The sequence below is a fragment of the Lagenorhynchus albirostris genome, chromosome 2 (assembly GCF_949774975.1).
Source record: "Lagenorhynchus albirostris chromosome 2, mLagAlb1.1, whole genome shotgun sequence".
In the NCBI taxonomy this organism is placed as follows: Eukaryota; Metazoa; Chordata; class Mammalia; order Artiodactyla; family Delphinidae; genus Lagenorhynchus; species Lagenorhynchus albirostris.
The window spans coordinates 57,842,786-57,862,318 of record NC_083096.1 but is presented as its reverse complement, the minus strand read 5'-3'; the positions used below and the strand labels follow the sequence as shown (position 1 = coordinate 57,862,318).

The window sequence follows — 19,533 nt, the reverse complement described above, 5'->3', positions numbered from 1 at the left end:
CATAAAAAGTGGCGTGTGGTTCAATGTATGCAAATCAATTAATGTGATACACCACACTAACAAAATAAAGGATAAAAATCACATGATCATCTCAATAGATGCAGAAAAATCATTTGACAAAATTCAACAGTTTCATGATTAAAACTCTCAACAAACTAGATGTAGATGGAATTTACTTCAACATAATAAAGGTTATATATGGCAAGCCCACAGCTAACATCATACTCAATTGTGAAAAACTGAAAGTTTTTCCTCTAGGATGAGGAACAAGACAAGAATGTTCACTCTTGCTACTTATATTCAATATAGTACTAAAAGTTCTAGCCAGCGTAATTAGGCTACAAAAAGAAATGAAAGTATTAACAGAAAGGAAGAAGTAAAATTATCTGTTTGCAAATGACATGAATTACATATAGAAAACCTTAAAGACGCCACACACAAAACAAAGTTAGAACGAATAAACAGACCTATGGTGTTTAGAACAGTATGGTACTGGCATAAAGACAGACATAGAGACCAATGTAACAGAATAGACAGCCCAGAAATAAACGCACACATATACAGTCAGTTGATATTTGACAAAACTGCCAAGATCACACAAGAGGGTAAAGAGAGTCTCTTCAACAAATGGTGTTGAGAAAATCAGATATCCACATGCAAAGTAATAAAACTGGACCCTTCTCTTATACCATGCCAAAAAATCAACTCAAAATATATTAAAGTCTTAAATTTAAGAACTGCAACTATAAAACTCCCAAGAAATAACATATTGGAGAAGCTTTTTGACATTGTTCTTTTTTTTTTTTACCTGCTTTTAATGCTAACCTTGTTAAATTAGGGAAGAAAATAATGTTTAAAATGCCCTGTTAGGAGAATGCAACTTGAAATCGGTTCCTTAAAATCAGCTTAATTTTTTTAACATCTTTATTAGAGTATAATTGCTTTACAATGGTGTGTTAGTTTCTGCTTTATAACAAAGTGAATCATACATATACATATATCCCCATATCTCCTCCCTCTTGCATCTCCCTCCCTCCCACCCTCCCTATCCCACCCTTCTAGGTGGTCACAAAGCACCAAGCTGATCTCCCTGTGCTATGCGGCTGCTTCCTACTAGCTATCTATTTTACATTTGGTAGTGTATATATGTCCATGCCACTCTCTCACTTCGTCCCACCTTACCCTTCCCCTTCCCTGTGTCCTCAAGTCCATTCTCTATGTCTGTGTCTTTATTCCTGTCCTGTCCCTAGGTTCTTCAGAACCTTTTTTTTTTTTAGATTCCATATATTTGTGTTAGCATAAGGTATTTGTTTTTCTCTTTCTGACTTACTCTCTCTGTATGACAGACTCTAGGTTCATCCACCTCACTACAAATAACTCAATTTCATTTCTTTCTATGGCTGAGTAATATTCCATTGTATATATGTGCCACATCTTGTTTATCCATTCATCTGTCGAGGGACACTTAGGTTGCTTCCATGTTCTGGCTATTGTAAATAGAGCTGTAATGAACATTGTGGTACATGACTCTTTTTGAATTATGGTTTTCTCAGAGTATATGCCCAGTCGTGGGATTGCTGGGTCGTATGGTAGTTCTATTTTTAGTTTTTTAAGCAGCTCATGCAGCTCAATATCAAAAAAACAAACAACCCAATCCAAAAATGGGCAGAAGACCTAAATAGACATTTCTCCAAAGAAGATATACAGATTGCCAACAAACACATGAAAGGATGCTCAACATCACTTATCATTAGAGAAATGCAAATCAAAACTACAATGAGATATCACTCACACCAGTCTGAATGGTCATCATCAAAAAATCTACAAACAATAAATGCTGGAGAGGGTGTGGAGAAAAGGGAACCCTCTTGCACTGTTGGTGGGAATGTAAATTGATACAGCCACTATGGAGAACAGTATGGAGGTTCCTTGACATTGTTCTTAGCAATGATTTCTTGAATATGACACCAAAGGCACAGGCAACATAAACAAAAATAGACAAGTGGGATTTCATCAAACTAAAAGGCTTCTGCACAGCAAAGGAAACAACAGAATGAAAAGGCAACCTACAGAAAGGGAAAATGTTTGCAAACCATACATCTGATTAGGGGTTAACAACCAAAATACAAAAGGGACTCCTACAACTCAATAGCAAAAAACAAATAACCCAATTTAAAAATGCGCAAAGAACTTGAATGGACATTTCTCTAAAGAAGACATACAAATGGCCAACAGGTATACTAAAAAGTACTCAGTTTCACTAATTATGAAGGAAATGTGAATCAAGACCACAATGAGATTATCACCTCACACCTATTAAGATGGCTATTATCAAAAGCAAAATAAAAGATATTAGAGAGGATATGAAGAAATTAGAACCCTTCTACTCTGTTCGTGGGAATGTAAAATAGTACAGCAGCTGTAGAAAATAGTATGGAGGTTCCTCAAAAAATTAAAACTAATATGATATCGCTTATATGTGGAATCTAAAAAAAGGGTACAAATGAACTTACTTACAAAACAGAAGTAGAGTCACGGATGTAGAAAATAAACCTATGGTTACCAGGGGATGGGGGGGAGTGATAAATTGGGAGATTGGGACTGACATATACACACTACTATATATATAATAAGAACCTGCTGTATATAGCACAGAGAACTCTACTCAATACTCTGTAATGGCCTATATGGGAAAAGAAACTTCTAAAAAAAAGAGTGGATATATGTATATATATAACTGATTCACTTTGCTGTACACCTGAAACTAACACAACATTGTAAATCAACTATACTGCAAATAAAATTTTTTTTTCAATTAAAACTAGAACTACCATATCATCCAGCAATCCTAATTCTGGGTATTTGTACAAAAGAATTGAATCAGGATCTCAAGAAGATATTTGCACTACCAGGTTCATCACAGCATTATTGACAATAGCCAAGATATGGAAACAACCTAAATGTCCATGATGAATGAATAAAGAAAATGTGTTATATACATACAATGAAATATCATTCAGTCTTAAAAAAAAAGGAAATCCTGCCATGGGTGACAACATTGATGAACCTAGAGACATTACTGCAAGTGAAATAAGACAGTCACAAAAATACAAATCTGTATTATTCTATTTATATGAGGTATTCAAAATTGTTAAACTCATAGAAGCAGACAGTAGAATGGTGGTTGCCAGAGACTGGGGGGAGAGGGAAAGGGAGAGTCCTTGTTCAATGGATATAAAGTTTCAGTTATTCAAGATGAATAAATTCTAGAGATCTGCTGTTCAACGTAGTACCAGTAGTTAACAATATCTTTTGCATTTTAAAAATTTATTAAGTGGGTATATCTCATGTCAAGTATTCTTACCAAAAACAAAGGGGCATGAGGAAACTTTTGGAGGTAATGAATGTGTCTATTACCTTGAGGGGTGATGGTTTCACAGATGTATGAATATGTCCTAGCTCATTAGATTATATACATTAAATATATGCAGATTTTTTGTATATCAATTATACCTCAATAAAGCCATTGAACCTAAAATGACTGGTATACAGATAAATGTTTTAAAAATGGGTGGGGAGGGCTTCCCTGGTGGCACAGTGGTTGAGAGTCCGCCTGCCGATGCTGGGGACACGGGTTCGTGCCCCGGTCCAGGAAGATCCCACATGCCATGGAGCGGCTGGGCCCGTGAGCCATGGCCGCTGAGCCTGTGCGTCCGGAGCCTGTGCTCTGCAATGGGAGAGGCCACAACAGTGAGAGGCCCGCGTACCACAAAAAAAAAAAAAAAAAAAAAAAAAAAAATGGCTGGGGGTGTGGGGAGATCACAGATTTGTAGTGTTTGCCTGTTTCCATGATGTAAATACCCCCACCATGAACAATGTCAAGCTATTGTGTAGAGCATTACTGTGTGTAATGCCAAGCTATCACTGAACTTGGAAGAGATGCATATTCTCACTCTGCAAGCCAGCTCCAGTACACCACTAGATAAGAACATTTTGGGGACAATTGGAGAAATTTGGACTGTATGTTGGATGATGTTATTGAATTTATACTGACTTTCTTAGTATAGAAAGGGAGAATGCCCTTACTCTTGTGAAATATGTGCTGAAATATCCTGATGGCATCCTGATGTTTGAAAACTACTTTCAGATGTGTGTGTACAGGTGTGTGTGTGTGTGTGTGTGTGTGTGTGTGTCTGTGTGTGTGTGTGTCTGTACGTGTGGAGAAAGAAAGAGAGGGGGAAGACAATTTCAATGTGTCAAGTGGTTGCTAGTTGATGAAATGGGTGAAGGATACATTAGTGTGCATTAATAAAATTGTTCAACTTTTCTGTGGGCTTAATATTTTTCAAAAGAAAAATTAATTTGTTGCCAATAGAAGATTTTATATAAAAATCTGAATTTGCAGTTTCTATTGAAAGGAACCTAAAACCTTGCAATTTGGGGCTTATGCTCTCAAATTACACCATTTAGCTGAACCTAATAGGTGGGGGATGTGCTTTCCAGTCAGATCTTATCTCGGCCCTCTTCCCTCATTTGGGTTACCTTCATGACCCCTGTGGGCATCTGCATTTGATCCCCTGGTCTGGAAACTGTTTAATGAGCTTAAGATGGTATTTTATGCTTGTTTCCAAGCACTCAATGGAGAAGGAAAAAAAAAAAAAGATGTTGCCTATTATTATTCTCAGTGCTTACTTCTGTAATTATTCCTCTTCTGAGATATTAGCCCTAGGCTAATACCTAAAAACAATTTTACGCTTTTTCAAACAGGTTTTCAAACAGGTTTTACCAGCTCCCTCTGCTAACCCTTTCCAAAAGGATGAAACAGCTTAAATTCCTTATAAGTTCTGAATTTTGAAATCACACTTCTGGGGTGAGGGAACTCTAGACTTGGGAGAACTTGATGACGTGATAGTCACCTAATTGACTTTCTCCTATGGACAGTTCCTATGATGGTTCAAGGGACTAATTCAAGAGTCAGAATTTAGTACGTAGAACGTCTGTTTTCACTGGGGATCGTGGTTTGGAGTGACTTGGCGCCCTCTAAAGGCTACAATGAGAAGAGCAGTCGCTTACCACGTGCTCCCCTTTAAGTTTAGGGCTCCGTCGGAACTGTGACGTTTAGGAGGGTGGGGAAAGGGGCAGAAGTCGTTTGTGGCCTTCGAATCTGACGGCTTTATTCTAACTCGTCATTTAGCCCTCCTTCGAGAACACGGAAGTATCAAGCTGTTGCCCTACACAACTTTTTTTTCCTCGGTGAGTATACTTTCTGCTGTCACTAGCATGACAGGAAAAACGGATGGTTTCTGTTTTAAACCGAGAGTACTTTGATTAAAGTCAGCATTAGTTTATTTTTTATTTTTCTTTTAGAACAAGGAGTTTGTGTTTGGAATTTTTTTTTTAAGACAAACACTATCTTTGGCTTTGGGCTGTGAGAAATAATTTGTCAAAATATCTGCTCTATGCCAACAAGGTAAGTGTCCTGGATTTTTTTTTTTTTATGGGGAAATGTTTCCAGAAGCTGCTTTCACAGAGGATGAATACTTTCCTTGGTGAGTACACTCCTTAAAAATGAATGTGATCTTCTCCTTCGAGAGCCTCTTGATTAGGGTTAAAGCAGCAGAATTAGAGAAAACCAGGAAGCAAAGGAACGTGCTAAGGAAACAAAGTTATGTTGTAGGGGAAAACCACCCTGAAGGAAGGTGTGTGTGAGAATAACAGAATCATGGGACTGTCTGTGATTCCAGGCTCACTTCTGATTTCATCTTTTGGATGAGATGGAATTGTGAGGCACTGGGAAACACAAAATACTCCACAAGTGTTATGTTAGGAAATACCGTAGCAAAGGAAGAGCACTGGTAGAGTGATAATAAGAAATATAAGTAGATCCAAGTCCAAACTAATATAAATCATAATCAGCTACATAATTTGCTAATCATCCAAGTCTCTCCATGTCTCAAAAATGATTCCTGCATTTTCTGGTCTGTCAGGTATGGGATGGGGTTTTCATGTTGTTCAAAAGTGCAGTTCAGGGCTTCCCTGGTGGCACAGTGGTTGAGAGTCCGCCTGCCGATGCGGGGGACACGGGTTCGTGCCCCGGTCGGGAGGATCCCACATGCCGCGGAGCGGCTGGGCCCGTGAGCCATGGCCGCTGAGCCTGTGCGTCTGGAGCCTGTGCTCCGCAACAGGAGAGGCCACAACAGTGAGAGGCCCACGTGATGCAAAAAAAAAACGTCCAGTTCAGTAGTTTAGAGCTTCTTTCGATTAAGGAACTAAATGTCAGCAACCTTTTGACCTACAATGGACCTTATGTTTATAGCCCACTTTACAGTTTACAAAGAGCTTAACACACCTTATGTCCTCCCGCCCCTTCAAGCCTGCAGTCTTCTCTCCTGCCTTTCAATTCACATCTACTTTGGACACCAATTATTTGGCACGTAAACAGTCTCTAAGTCAGTCTGTAAAGGACAAGGTGTTTTTGCCCAGGAAGAATACAGCCTACTATGTGTCTCTAACTGGATCTCCAGGCATAGCTAAGCAGCCCAAGAGTGTCTGCAAGCATTTGTACCCAGAGCACACTGCTATTACAGGACGTACCACATGATATCATGTGTGTCAGCCTCTCTCCATACAGTGGCATCTTCCTGTGGACAGTCACTGGGTCTATATTTATTACTATTATTTAAGTCACTGGCTCTTAATCATCTTGGGGGTCCCCACGCTTGGCTCAGTACCTGCCCTTAGAGGTACACAGGGTGCATCTGTTGAGTGAATTAATTTGCTGCCAGTCTGTTCACTGCAGCACATTTTGCATTTTAACCAGATCAATTAACAACTATTTCTTTCATATTATTATTGCAAAAACACAGCACAGAGGGATCTGCCAATTCCAGACCTCTACCTAGTGCCCTGGAAGTTTAAGTGTTCTTATTGGTGGAGGCCATTTATTTCTGATTAAAAGCCACCTAAACCTTTTACTCAATCCAAAGGAAGTCATAGGTATGTTTGCCTATATGTTTCCAAACTTGTTGATAAATTTTATCTGCATGAGCTGTCTTTCCCGGGAAGAGAGGAAAGGAGGGAGTCAGTTAGGGAGGTGGGAAATGAATGCTGAGTAAATATTTGGTGCTAGGCAGTTCTGTGTAATTATTATCACTGTTTAAGACCCAAACGATCCTTCAGTATGGCTATTTTTCTTATTTGCAAACAGTAAATCTTAAGGTGTGTAAGTGGGTTGTTTGGGGTCACATGCCTAGTCAGTGGCAGAGACAGAGTTCAAACCCAGTTCTGCTGCCTCCAAAGTCCATTCTTATTGCAGCCTGCCCAACTCTTCCAAATCAAAAGAGACTTCTAAATAAACAAAAAGTCCCAGGGGGAAAAGTGTAAATTTTGCTATAAATAATGAAGCCAGGCGTGAAGGTCTCAACCTTACAAAGGGTAGGGTGGCAGGTAAGATTTGGAAACAGGCAGCTCTGAGAAATCCCTCTGATCCTTGTTGCAAGTCCCTGCCTAGATCCTCCTCTGGAACCAGGTGAGTCCGAAGGGTCCAAGGGCTCAGCAGTCTTCTTCTGCCCTCTGTAAAGTCAGTAACTTCACTTTGGTTTTGTGCCTGGGGGTTCTGATCTGGCTAGGAGGCAAACTACAAAACCAAAAGGACAAAATCCCCCAAGCCCAACCAGAAGGTGTGGCAGCAAACCTGAGCTCAGGTGAGGGAAGAGGCTTAGTAGCAGGAATCACAGGACACTTCAGGCTCTCAGACCAATAAGATGTGCACATCCAGGCTCATACTCAGATACCCAAAGTCTCTCCAGACTCAACCTCTTATTAGCAGAGTGGCCTTAAGTCGTGTTCAGTGATGATGCTATATGTTTTCCCATTTACTGGTATTCAGGGCTCAATAAATATGTTCTCCCTAGGTTCCTCAAGGCAAACACCACTATGGTAAGTGTCATGACACTACAAAAGTCACATAAGAGTTATACAGCAAGATCTCTCCTCAAAAAGTACCATGTCTTCATAGGCAAAGTCAAATCAGTTAAGTATATCTTATAAAGCAAGTACTTTGAGGTCTCAACTACTCTTTGTGTGTTTCTCAGACTGGCCACGAGGGTTGAGGGAAAGGCAGCACTTGAGAGTGAGAACACCTGACACTTCAAAGTCTTCCGTGTGACATAAACCTGATTTGCTGAAATCAACTCGGTGGTTAGCCCATCTGATCAAAGCAAAAGCTATGTTGATGTTTGCAGAAGCCCAAAACATAAAAGCAAGAAAAACTGGTTATAAATCCCCATGACACATTCACACTTCCTCCATTCTTTCCTGACAACATGGCATCCCCATTTCCATATGACCATATGACCACAGTTCTGTATTATGGTGAGTCAACCTTTCTCTGTGCAAAGTTAAGAACCTCCCCTAAATGCATGTAATATCTTTTTTGCTGGCAGGACATGGTCCATGACTAGCTATTCTTTAGAACTTTAGACGCTTTGAATAAAAACTAACATTTTTGCTTGTTGCAATTCCTAGCATTTCAGAGGGACTAGGTGTTAGCAAAGAGTCCTTTTAATACTGAGAGGATCTAAAGTCTTAAGGGGATCAAGGTCCTGGCTCCACTAGCTAATAATAAGAGCAAAATTTAATTGAGCACTTACTATGTAGCAGACACACTTCTATCACCCTTCCAACATATCTCAGTCATCTAATTTCATAACAAATATTTTAAATTGGTATTATTATTTCCACTCCCATTGTGCTGATGAGAAAACTGAGGCACAGAGAGGATAAACAACTAGCCTAAGGTCATACTGTAAATAAATGAAGCGAGGATTCAAACCAAACCAGTATGATTTCAGAGTCCTCATCTTTAAACAAAATGTGATTCTGCCTCAGCTCAAAGATGAAAGGATCACTGTAAAAGTTGACTTCTATGACAAGGGTTCCCTTCTAGCTTTGTCATATAAAGATGGTCTGCTCAACCTATCTCATACAGAACACACCATGGCCAAGCGAGTTGCAGTGATTGGAGCTGGTGTGAGTGGCCTGTCCTCCATCAAATGCTGCTTGGATGAAGACCTGGAGCCTACCTGCTTTGAAAGAAGTAATGACATCGGGGGACTGTGGAAGTTTACTGTGCGTAGTTCATACCCTCCCACTTCCACCAATCATAATCTGGCCGTTTGCTTTGTCCCTGCCGAGGCATGGTCGCTTTAGCCTACCTTGGTGATCATTACGGGAGCAGCTCACTGCAGCAGCACAAGTTTGTTATGGTGTTGTGCTGACCCCAGGCAGGATGCAGTCTGATAGGTGATGAACTTGGACAACTGGCAGGGTAGGGACAAGAGACAGTTGGAGGAGAGAGGAAGAAAGAGTTAAGTCTAATACACAAACATAGTATTGGAAGTTACGATGATTTCTGGAGCAGGGACATTGTAAGACAAAGTAGCAGCATGTCACATTGGGTAGCTGAATGGCATTGGTGAATATGGAGCAGATGACACTTTAGGAAGGACAGAAGTTGGCATCAGGGAGTGGAGCCCCAGCCCCCAAGCACTGTTCAGGTCTTTGGGAAGAGAATTGGCAAGGGTGAGGCAAGAATCCAGACCTTGAAAGGTCTAGGGGGTATTTTTCACATTATCAGAAGAAAAAGAACACAGGCACTAATCCACCGTTCTTAGAAGTGTAATACGCAGCCTAGTGGGGTATGCTCAAGGCTAGGCCAGCTATTAGGTGACTCGAGCATCAGGAAGTGGGGCTGGAAATGACTAAATACCCCCTGCCTCTGGCCAAAATTGGTCCTGGTTACTGGGAATAGCAGGGCCTTCAGAGGCAATAAAGGGACCTGCCCCAGTGGTAGGGTATAAGGTGTCAGAAGACGGGAGGCCCAAGTACTAAATGCTTTGGTTGGGGAGAGAAGAGCAGCCTTTAGTGGGAGCTCAAGGTTGGGGAGGGTGCTTCAAACTGGTATGAATGAGGGAAGCCTTCTTGGAGTAGGCAGCATTTGCCAGTCTTTGATGGATGGTGAAGAAAACAGAATAGCAAATACATGTAAATGATCACAACCCTAGGATTATAACATACTGGGGAAAAATAATTTTTTTCTGGTGTACTATGGGCCTCTTCAAGCCACCAAATGTCAATGTGGAAGAAAGTATTAGGTCTGCTGTTTGACCCCATGGTTGGTTTTGTTTCCTTCTCCTATTGTAAAGTGATACAGATTAATTTTAGAAAACAGTACTGAGTTAAACAAAAGAAAAATACAAATTAAATATAATATCAATTCTCATGAGTCAGCACTAACAAAATTTTGATGTAATTTTTTCCAGTCATACAAATACTTTTTTTTTCAAAAATGCAATTGTAGTATTCATTTTCATCCATTCAACAAGTACTCGTGTTGTCCCTCTACCAGGACCTATGGGAAACAAGATGGACAAGGACCCAGCCCTCCTTACTGTCTGGTGGGGAACAGAAACAGTAAACAGATCACTACAATGCAGTGTGATTGGTTCTGTGCTCAAAGTACAGTGTGCTGGGGCAGGGCACAATAGCTACCTTGTGAAGATCTGTTGGGTCATGGAAGGCTTCTTAGAGAACATGATGGTGAAGGAAGAGACTTGAAGAAGAAAACTTAGGCCACGAGAAGTTCACCGGTGCCTTTAATATAGACCTTTTTGTTTTGTTGTTTTGTTTTTGAGTGACAGAGATCGAGACAAGACAACAAGTTGAGGAGTCCAGGAGAAAACACAGGCTGCCAGTATGTGATGATTCTTTCATGACGACTGAGATAAGACAGAGAGAGACAAGGCTGGAAGGGGATACAGGTTGAAAGGGAGTTTTGTTTTGTTTTGAAAATTTGAGTCTTCAGTATTTTAAGTGTGGATGGGAAGGAGCCAATAAAAAGAGAGCGGTTGAAAATATCCATAGACAATAAATAGAAAAATTAGTGAGGAGTTCCTTAAACAAAGGCAAGAGGAAGAGGTGCAGAGCACGAGTGGACGGAATAATCATGGCAAGGGAAGAAGGAGAAGATAAGCAAGATAGACCGTGGGCCTGTGTTCATGGAATATTTTAAGGGCAGTGTCATTCTTGGAGAGCCCTATTAAATGTTGTTAGCTTCTTTGTAGATTGAGAAAGATATCGTATTTAACAATTCCAACCCCACCAATGATTTCTGATAACTATAGCATGGGGACCCAATGCTAACTTTTCCAGGAACTCTTTGGAATTACAAGTGGAACGCTAACTGCTGATGGTCTCTGTTCTCTTCCTCCTATCCCCCCACCACCCCATCAAGCTAACTGTGCTTTCACCACAGGAAACTTCTGAAGATGGGATGACCAGGGTCTACAAGTCATTAGTGACAAACGTCTGCAAAGAAATGTCATGTTACAGCGACTTCCCCTTCCAAGAAGATTATCCCAATTTCATGAAGCAAGAAAAATTTTGGGACTACCTCCAAGAGTTTGCTGAGCACTTTGACCTTCTGAAATACATTCGGTTTAGAGTAAGATACCTTGGGTTATGGAAGGTTAATGAGTAGGGGCTGGCCCATTCACCAATCTGATGGAAATGGGATACTTAAGTAAACTTCTTCTTGACTTTCTCTCTATATGAATAAGGCAGATAATAATCCTGCTGGTCATGTTTTACTCAAATAAGTCACTAAAATACTGAATTTCCTGGTTCTTCCTCTAAATCCAGACTCTCATTCAGGATAAAATTAAGAATGTGTTTGAGAGGAAAGGAAAAATGGATTTTGTTCATGAAACCCATTGGGAAGAAATGACTAGAAGTCTGAACCACAGATATTATAATGGGTCAAAACTCATTTTCCTAAATTTTTTCAACATTCGGTGTTTTAATTCATCTCCTTCTCACCAGGAATAAAAACTGAATGTTTCTTCCTTGCAGTGAAGGCATTCAGATGTTTTGGGTCCTAATCTATATGACAACTTTTGAGACTTTGCACAAGTTATTTAATTTCTCTAGGGAAAAGATAAGCCAATGTTAACAGACCTCCTATCGTGGGACTGACTTGGCCCACTTGAAATAACAGACATGGTTACCGTACGGTCATTGTATGAGGTCCCGAGATGACTGATGGAAAGCGAGTGTTTGTCTTTTGCTTTCAGACCACAGTGTGCAGCGTAACAAAGCGTCCTGACTTCTCCGAAACTGGTCAGTGGGATGTTGTCACAGAGACAGAGGGGGAGCTGGACAGAGCTATCTTTGATGCTGTCATGGTTTGCACTGGACACTTCCTGAATCCCCGTTTACCTTTGGAGTCATTTCCTGGTGAGTCATTTCTGCCTAAAACCATGCCTACTCTTCTGGGTTCTTCTAGAAGTTACTGATTTGTAATTGGAAATACTTCCTCGTGATTATAGACAACTTTATGTTTACCCTCAGAAATAATAGGTACAAAATAACTTTGAAAGTTATAAAACACTATAGAGGTGTCAGATTTTATTATTTACTTATTAATATAAATGCTGATGTTATCATTTAAGTTTTATCATGCCTGTCTGATTCAAGCTCAGTGATCACAGAAGGCTCAAAACTATCAGATCGGTCATGAAAAAATATAGGCTTTGAATTTCATCATTAAATTACAGGTCATTTGAATCAGGAGTGACCTGTAATTCAATAACTTAAAGGAAGTGAGAATACAAGGAAACTTGACAGAATTTTTTTTAAGAAATAGACCAGAAATTATACATACAAAGAAATATTGTCACCCTTCAAAATAGTCATCACCATAATAATCCATCCACCTCTTAAAGCAGGGCTATCCACACAAAGGAGTTTTAGAAATTCCCCTTTGGAAATGCTTTGGATCCAATGGCACATTCTTTTTAATATGCTCACAATTGGCAAATCTCCATCTTTTGAAGTCAAGTGAGGATTACTAAAATGTAGTGAAGCTACTCTTCTTCCGTTACTCATAAGTGGCCCTAAAGGCAATTGAGTATGAAGTTTTGAAACTTCTTTTAGGAATTAAAAGAACCTTTAAGAAACGAAGATGTGAAGAAGAAAGTCTGCAAACCTTAGACAATAAAAAATGAAATATAAATCTTAAAACGTAATCTCAAATTAACAAAATATTCTATTTTCAAAATGTGTTAGGGACCAAGGGAGAATTCAGTACATAATTTTACAAAGAAGCAATATTGTAAATGGTGGGTCAGCTTCAGGCTTGCTGCTAGTCTATGGGCTAAATACATAATCACATAGTCCCAAAGGAATATATAACTGCCTCTATAACAATGTTTCTATGAGGAAATGTGTCACAAGTGTCAAATAAGAGATGCTTTGGGAATTAAGTGTCTTGTCAGGTTTGAGGTGGCTAATCCTTTACTCCTAACTACCTTCAGTCCCACTGCGACTATAACTAAAGAACACTGCTGCAGAAGAGCAATCAGGGGCTGAGAGGTGATGATCTTTGTGGCAGCATGAAGTGTCCAGACTGGCAGAAGTGGGCCCAAGGAAAGAGACTGGCTAAACATAGAGTAGCAACATAGTTTTGGATCATCTTGAGAGCAGACATTTCTACATACTTTAATGACCTCAGGGAGGTGGGGGAGGAATAACTGTAGTAGAAATATTGAGGTGCCGCTTTCTTTTGCCCTAAAACCCAGATATTGGAGAAGGAAGAAACCCACACACGTAGATTTTAGAGGCTCCCCCTGAGGGGGTCTTGGTTTATGGCCAGACTTTAGAAGAATCTGTTATGGGGGACAGCAGTACAGATAATCCCAGTTTCCTCTGTGTTTCCAGAGTGAGGTATCTTGGTGCGTGGATACGATGTAAACTTTCTAGGAAGTTCTGATCTGCTACAGTTCCCTGCAGGCAATGGCCCTGGATAAGTAGCATTTAGCATAATGGTTATGAACAAAGCTCTGGATCCAGACCCTGTGCTAGTTGCTTAATCTTGGATGAACATAACCTCTCTAAGCCGCAGCAAAGTGGAAATATAAGTTCCCATCTCAGAGTAGTGATGAGGATTAAATGAGATCATCATGTAAAATACTTAGTATCGTACAGAGCACACAGTAAGCACTCTATAAACAATAGCTACTACTGTTATGAATCATGACCTTTAGTAAGCTATTATCCACCAGCTGAGAATTGCTTGGAAGAACCTGCTTCCTAAGAAGCAGATGCGTCCCCCAGACGAAGAAGTATTTCTCCCTCTTAGTTAAGTTATAACCCCAGTTATAAGCCTCAGCAGCCATTCCATCTCAGTGCTGGATCCTCCCAGAGCCCATACAGGAATCACGGGATGGGTGGCACAAAGTGCAGTTCTGCAGGTCACCCCTCTTGATTCTTCTCTCTCCCACACCAACAAGTTGTGTAAACGTGACTCTCTAAACACACATCAGTTGTAATCATTAGTTACAGATTAGTGGTCGCAAATGCCTAATTATATTTGATCAATTATTAACAAATGTTCTTAAACTCTGTGAGCGTTGTGCATGGACTTCAAGCTTCTGGTCTTCCTTCTCCTAAGGTAGTTGCTAAGCATTTTTCAACACATAACAGTAGGGGAATAAGTATAAGATGAAGAAACCACAATAGCAAACTATTCCAGAGATATTTGCTGACAAGGTAAACTAGGCCCTGTGCCTCCTAGCAGACCGTTTTTTTTTCTGAATTAGTAGTTTTGATTTACCAAATAGATTCCTTTGGGGCAGGGGAGGGGGCAAGGCATTATTGACGTATCATTGATTCAGAACTACCTATGCATTCCATACTTTTTCTTGGGTCCCCTGCTCAAATATGCAATTATGGAGAACCTATTATTTGAAAAGCATTGTGTTAGGTACATACAAAATCTATGAACCAAGGTTGAGCCCTCAGGAAGCTTCTCTCCAGCCAAACCTCAGTGAATAGGTTGAAGCCCCACTCTCTAATGCATTCGAGGCACGTGTTCTTCCCCCTTCTTGAAACCCTCTTACGGCTTCGCTTTTCAAATTCCTAATCATCTTTCTAATGTCATTCTTTGAAAAAAAAAAAAATCACCTCCTCCAGGATGACTTCCCTGACTCAGTCTAGGCTGATGCCCCACTGAAGGCATCGTAACACCTCCTGTTCTGGGGGGCAGCATAGTATCATGCTTGACAGCTGAGCCCAGAGTCAGATGACCTGACTTCCCATCCGGCTCTGCTACTTACTGTATGGCCTTGGGCAAGTTGCTTAATCTCTCTGTGCCTCCACTCTCAGCATTAGTAAAATTGCATCATAATATTGTTCACCCTATGGGGTTGTTGTGAGGTTTAAATTAATTAATATGTATAAAATCCTTAGAAGAATGTCTAGGGCTTGCTAGTAAGGTCTGAATAAGCGTTAGTTAGCTCTTGTCTGTTTACCTATTTCTCACTCGAGGATGAACTCTTTAAGGGTAGAGACTGCCTTTTATTCTCACATCTCCTAAACCTAAAACCTGAAACAGTGCCTTGGGCTATACAATGTTGAAAGTACAGGTCATGTAATATAGAGTTATTAACCAACTGTACTTTTTCTTGTAATGTCCCTGCAGGCCTCATCTGTGGGGCTTGTCCTTCTCCTGCCCTTGGTTGCAATTTCAGGCCATTCCCACCGCTTTTCTGCTCACTCTCAAATAATGAAAAGTCCTCCTCTGTCATCTTTTTTTTTTTTTTTTTTGGCCATGCCATGCAGCATGTAGGATCTTAGTTCCCTGACCAGGGATGGAACCCGTGCCCCCTGCAGTGGAAGCAGAGAGTCCTAACCACTGTCCGGACTGCCAGGGAAGTCCCCCAACTTCTCATTTTTATAGCTGAAATGTTCTGTCTCGTGTAATAGTAAAAACTGGCAATTACCTGTAATGATGAAGCTTCTCCCCTCCCCCAGCTGGCTCCTGCTTTGTGCTGACAGCAGCAGTGAGAAGAGATGGCGCGCTTGGCTGTTCTCTTCCTCTGCCAGTTCCTCCTCCAAACCTTTCACTCACCAGCTGCAGTCTCTGGCCCTTCCAGAATTGGAGTCAGGGCAAGGACAAGAAGAAGTAAGGGGGCAGGAAAAGTCTTTCTTCACTGGCACCAACCAGGTGCTAGTTCTCTCAGGCCTTGGGGGTGTTTAAGATCCATGCTTTGTGGGGTGCTTTCCTAGGCTCTGCTCCAGAGAGACGCCCCATGACTAGGGATCGTTCCGTGCAGCCCCTGTTGCTACAGACCAAGCACTCTCAGACTGGCCACTTTACAAGTCCCTAAACCCTAGCTCCTCCCCAGGTCATTTCCATAGACTATCTATTAAGGTCTCATTGCCAGTCCAGATGGCTACCTTGTGCAAAGTCCCTTTAAATTGGCATCAGACAGGCTCTCTCCTACATGGCTTTCATCTGGTCCACATGAGACATGTATTCCACACTGTGAGCAGTAGTAGATGAAAAACTTGCTACTGGTGCAGCCACCCCTTGCAGGCAGTTCCAGTCACAGCCTTTCAAGCGTGGGTCACACACCAGTCTCTGTGCTCCATAGACTCCAAGGGTCGAGGTCTCGCAGGGGTCTCCCAGAAGCCCCTTGAATATTGCTTCGTGTCAAGGAGACAAAAAATGCAACAGCACTTTAAAATCCTTTCCTGAAAGTCTCCAATTTCCAACCTCTGGCCACTTTGACTTCAATCCCTGAAAGTGAGAAGCAAAGGATCACAAAACCTGTCTGCATACACCTTCTTTGCAAATTCTGCCTAGTGGGTTTAGCACTTCCCTAGGAATGTGGCAACTATTTGTTGCCATATTTAGTGCATTTAGTTTTCAGCTTTGGGGGCCTCAGCAGGCAAAGACTCCTATTAAAACATTGTGTTATATATAGTAGCTCTTCAATAAATGTTATTGAGTAAATGAATGAATCAGTGACTGTCTGGTAGGAGAATGATAGGTTCCAGGAGACAGTTTCATCTTTTTACATTAAAATTGCAAAAGTACTTGAAGTATTGGGGTGAGAGGCTGAGGAACCCTCTAAAGTGCAGCGCCTCCCTTTCCGATTCATTGTCAGTGCTTCATCTCACCGGTCACAGGGTCTGAAGGTGGCTGGCCCCATCGCTGTTTATTTCCTCTGCCACCTCTCACTGCTGAAGCTGTTACCACTGACCCTTCCGAGCTGGTCCCCAACGAGGGTCCTCCTGCCCGGTGCTGTTCGAGCCAAGAGGCCAAATTTGGTTCAGAAGCAGAGGAAAGCTTTATTCTTTGATCAGAGAGTGGACAGGTGTGAGACCTGGCTCTAGAGCAGGCGACCCCCAGGACGTGGTGGGGCTGCTTTGCAGGGTTCTGTCAGCAGGGAGGGGGCAGAGACAGGCACAGGCTCACACTCCAGATCGAAGTTTGGACCCAGAGACTCTGCACACAGCCCATCACCGCCACCACCTTCAACTGAGGGTCACGTACTGCGCTTCTGCACACTCCCCTGAGCTGAGGCATCAGCGCAGCCGTTTCACACTAGGAACTCAGGTCTGAAGGGCCAGAAGCGAGGCCTCTGCACGCAGCACCCTGTGAGCAAGTGACACTAGACTAAGCACAAAGGAAAAGACAAAAAGGTTAAACTTTATCTTATTACCCAGACTAGGCTCTGCTGGTGACAAATCCCTCCTCTCTTTTGTCCTTCTCCTCATTCTTGAGGGGCGCTAGGGGGCGCAGGTCCATCTTTTGTACCCCCCGGAAGAGGACCAGACTTCTTCCCAGATGCCTTTTAGATGCGTTTGATGGTCACTAGGCCTCAACACTAACTGTTCGTATTGCTGAGCGACCATCATTTATCTAACCCTTTGGAGACAAAGGACACCAGATAATTTAAGATACATGGTCCAAATATTAGCAAGAGCAAGTTTTTCCTAAAAATGCAGGTATCTAGGTCTTTTGCCTGTAGGCAAACGTGCCCTGATATGGAGGCTCACTGCAGTGGCCTAAGTATCCCTGGTCACACTTTGTTGTTTTTTTGGAAGAAAAGCTTCAGGTCAGAGAGAGGTTCACATGAGTCAGGGGGGGTCCATGGCCCCAGATTGTCTCTCCGGAGGTAGCGTTTAGGGTCCTCTTCACTCAAGGGTGATGTGCCCACAGAGCGATCCCTGCAACGTCAGGGCAGAGTAGGTGGTTAGGGTCACCGAGTGGGGTCTGTTCCTCTTAGGACTGAGCTGGTCTTGCAGGCTGCTGGTTTTCCAGGTTTTTAGGTGTCCCCAGTCTCCTGGCCAGAATGGGTGGAGGGCCAGGTTGGTGCGTGCAGGCAGCACCTGGTTACCATATTCCATGAAAGCTTTCATAGTTTCTCCTCCCTGGAGGGCACACTTGAGTTGTTCCATTTCAAGTTAAGGCGTCCCTTCTCTCGGGCTCGGGTAGTGGCTGTACCATAGATGAGTTCAAATGCACTTAACTTTCACTTATCCCTTGGGGCTAATCACATGCGGAGCAGGGCAACTGGAAGCAACTTCATCCAGTCTTCTTGAGTTTCTGGACATAGCTTGGCTAAGGCCCATTTCAAAGTCTGATTGGAGCTTTCTACTCTCCCCAACAACTGAGGTCTCTAGGCTGAGTGCAAAGTCCGCCCACAGTGCCCGTTATCCCCTTCATCACTTGAGACACAAATGCTGGACCATTGTTACTTTGTAGGGACCCTGGAAGCCCAAACCTGGGAATTATTTCTTTTAGTAACGTTTCTATACGTTACCCAGAAAAAGAGTCTACTAGCACCAAGAGATACCTGAAATTGCCAGGTACTCTCGCCATGCCAGTGAAATCAGTCTGCTAATCTTCCCCAGGATATGTCCCTCTGGTCTGAATGGGCCTCACCTGGGGGCCTCTAGGGGGTCTGGTGTTGGAGTTGTTCATTGTGCAGATGGGGCATGTCTCAACCATCCGACTGATTATACTTTTCATGCCAGGAGTTACCATGACCTCAACTAGCCAATTATATACCTGTAGTGAGTTCCTTGATGAGCCTCCCTGATGGCTTGACAAGCTGCAGTTTGGGTGAAGAAGTATTGCCCGTGTTCACTAACTAGCCACCCATGGCCTCCTAGATCTCTGTCGAAGCCCCATTTTCAGGCTCTGTTTAATTCTTCCTCTGTGCAGATTGAGGAACAATTGGATGGATCTGGCTTTTGAGGTATGAGGGGTAGTTGCCAAGTTACTGGTTCTAGGGCTGCCCTTTCAGCAGTTGCATTGGCCTTGTCAGTTCCCTTTATTACCTCTGCATCCTTCTCTTGGTGACCCCTACAATGAATCACCCACCTTTTTTGGAAGCTGTACTGCTTCTAAGAGCTTCAGTATTTTTAAGCCATGTTTCACCTGTTTATTCTCCACAGCAGGCATACTTCTTTCCTTCCAGGTAGCCCTGTGTGTGAAGGATGGCATATCCTGGGAATCTGTGTAAACATCTGTGTAAAATCTTCCCTGTCTAACACTCAGGTGAAGACTGTCAACTAGGCCTTTTGGACAGAAGTCCCTGGGGGTAGGCTTCTTGCTTCTATGACTTAGGTCTGGGAGGTCACTGCCTATCCTGCCAGCCTTTTTCCTTCTCTCATAAAACT

General features: G+C 42.1%; 1 protein-coding gene across 1 annotated transcript in view; it reads left to right on the top strand.

Annotated features, from left to right (window-relative positions):
* The first annotated feature begins 8,111 nt into the window (after positions 1 to 8,111).
* The window catches only part of FMO4 (flavin containing dimethylaniline monoxygenase 4), a 31,195-nt gene continuing 19,773 nt past the window's right edge, over positions 8,112 to 19,533 (top strand). The window contains 4 exon segments of the mRNA XM_060133305.1: positions 8,112 to 8,373; positions 8,990 to 9,129; positions 11,315 to 11,503; positions 12,132 to 12,294. Coding sequence (XP_059989288.1) covers positions 8,325 to 8,373; positions 8,990 to 9,129; positions 11,315 to 11,503; positions 12,132 to 12,294 — 541 coding nt within the window. The 5' untranslated portion in view covers positions 8,112 to 8,324.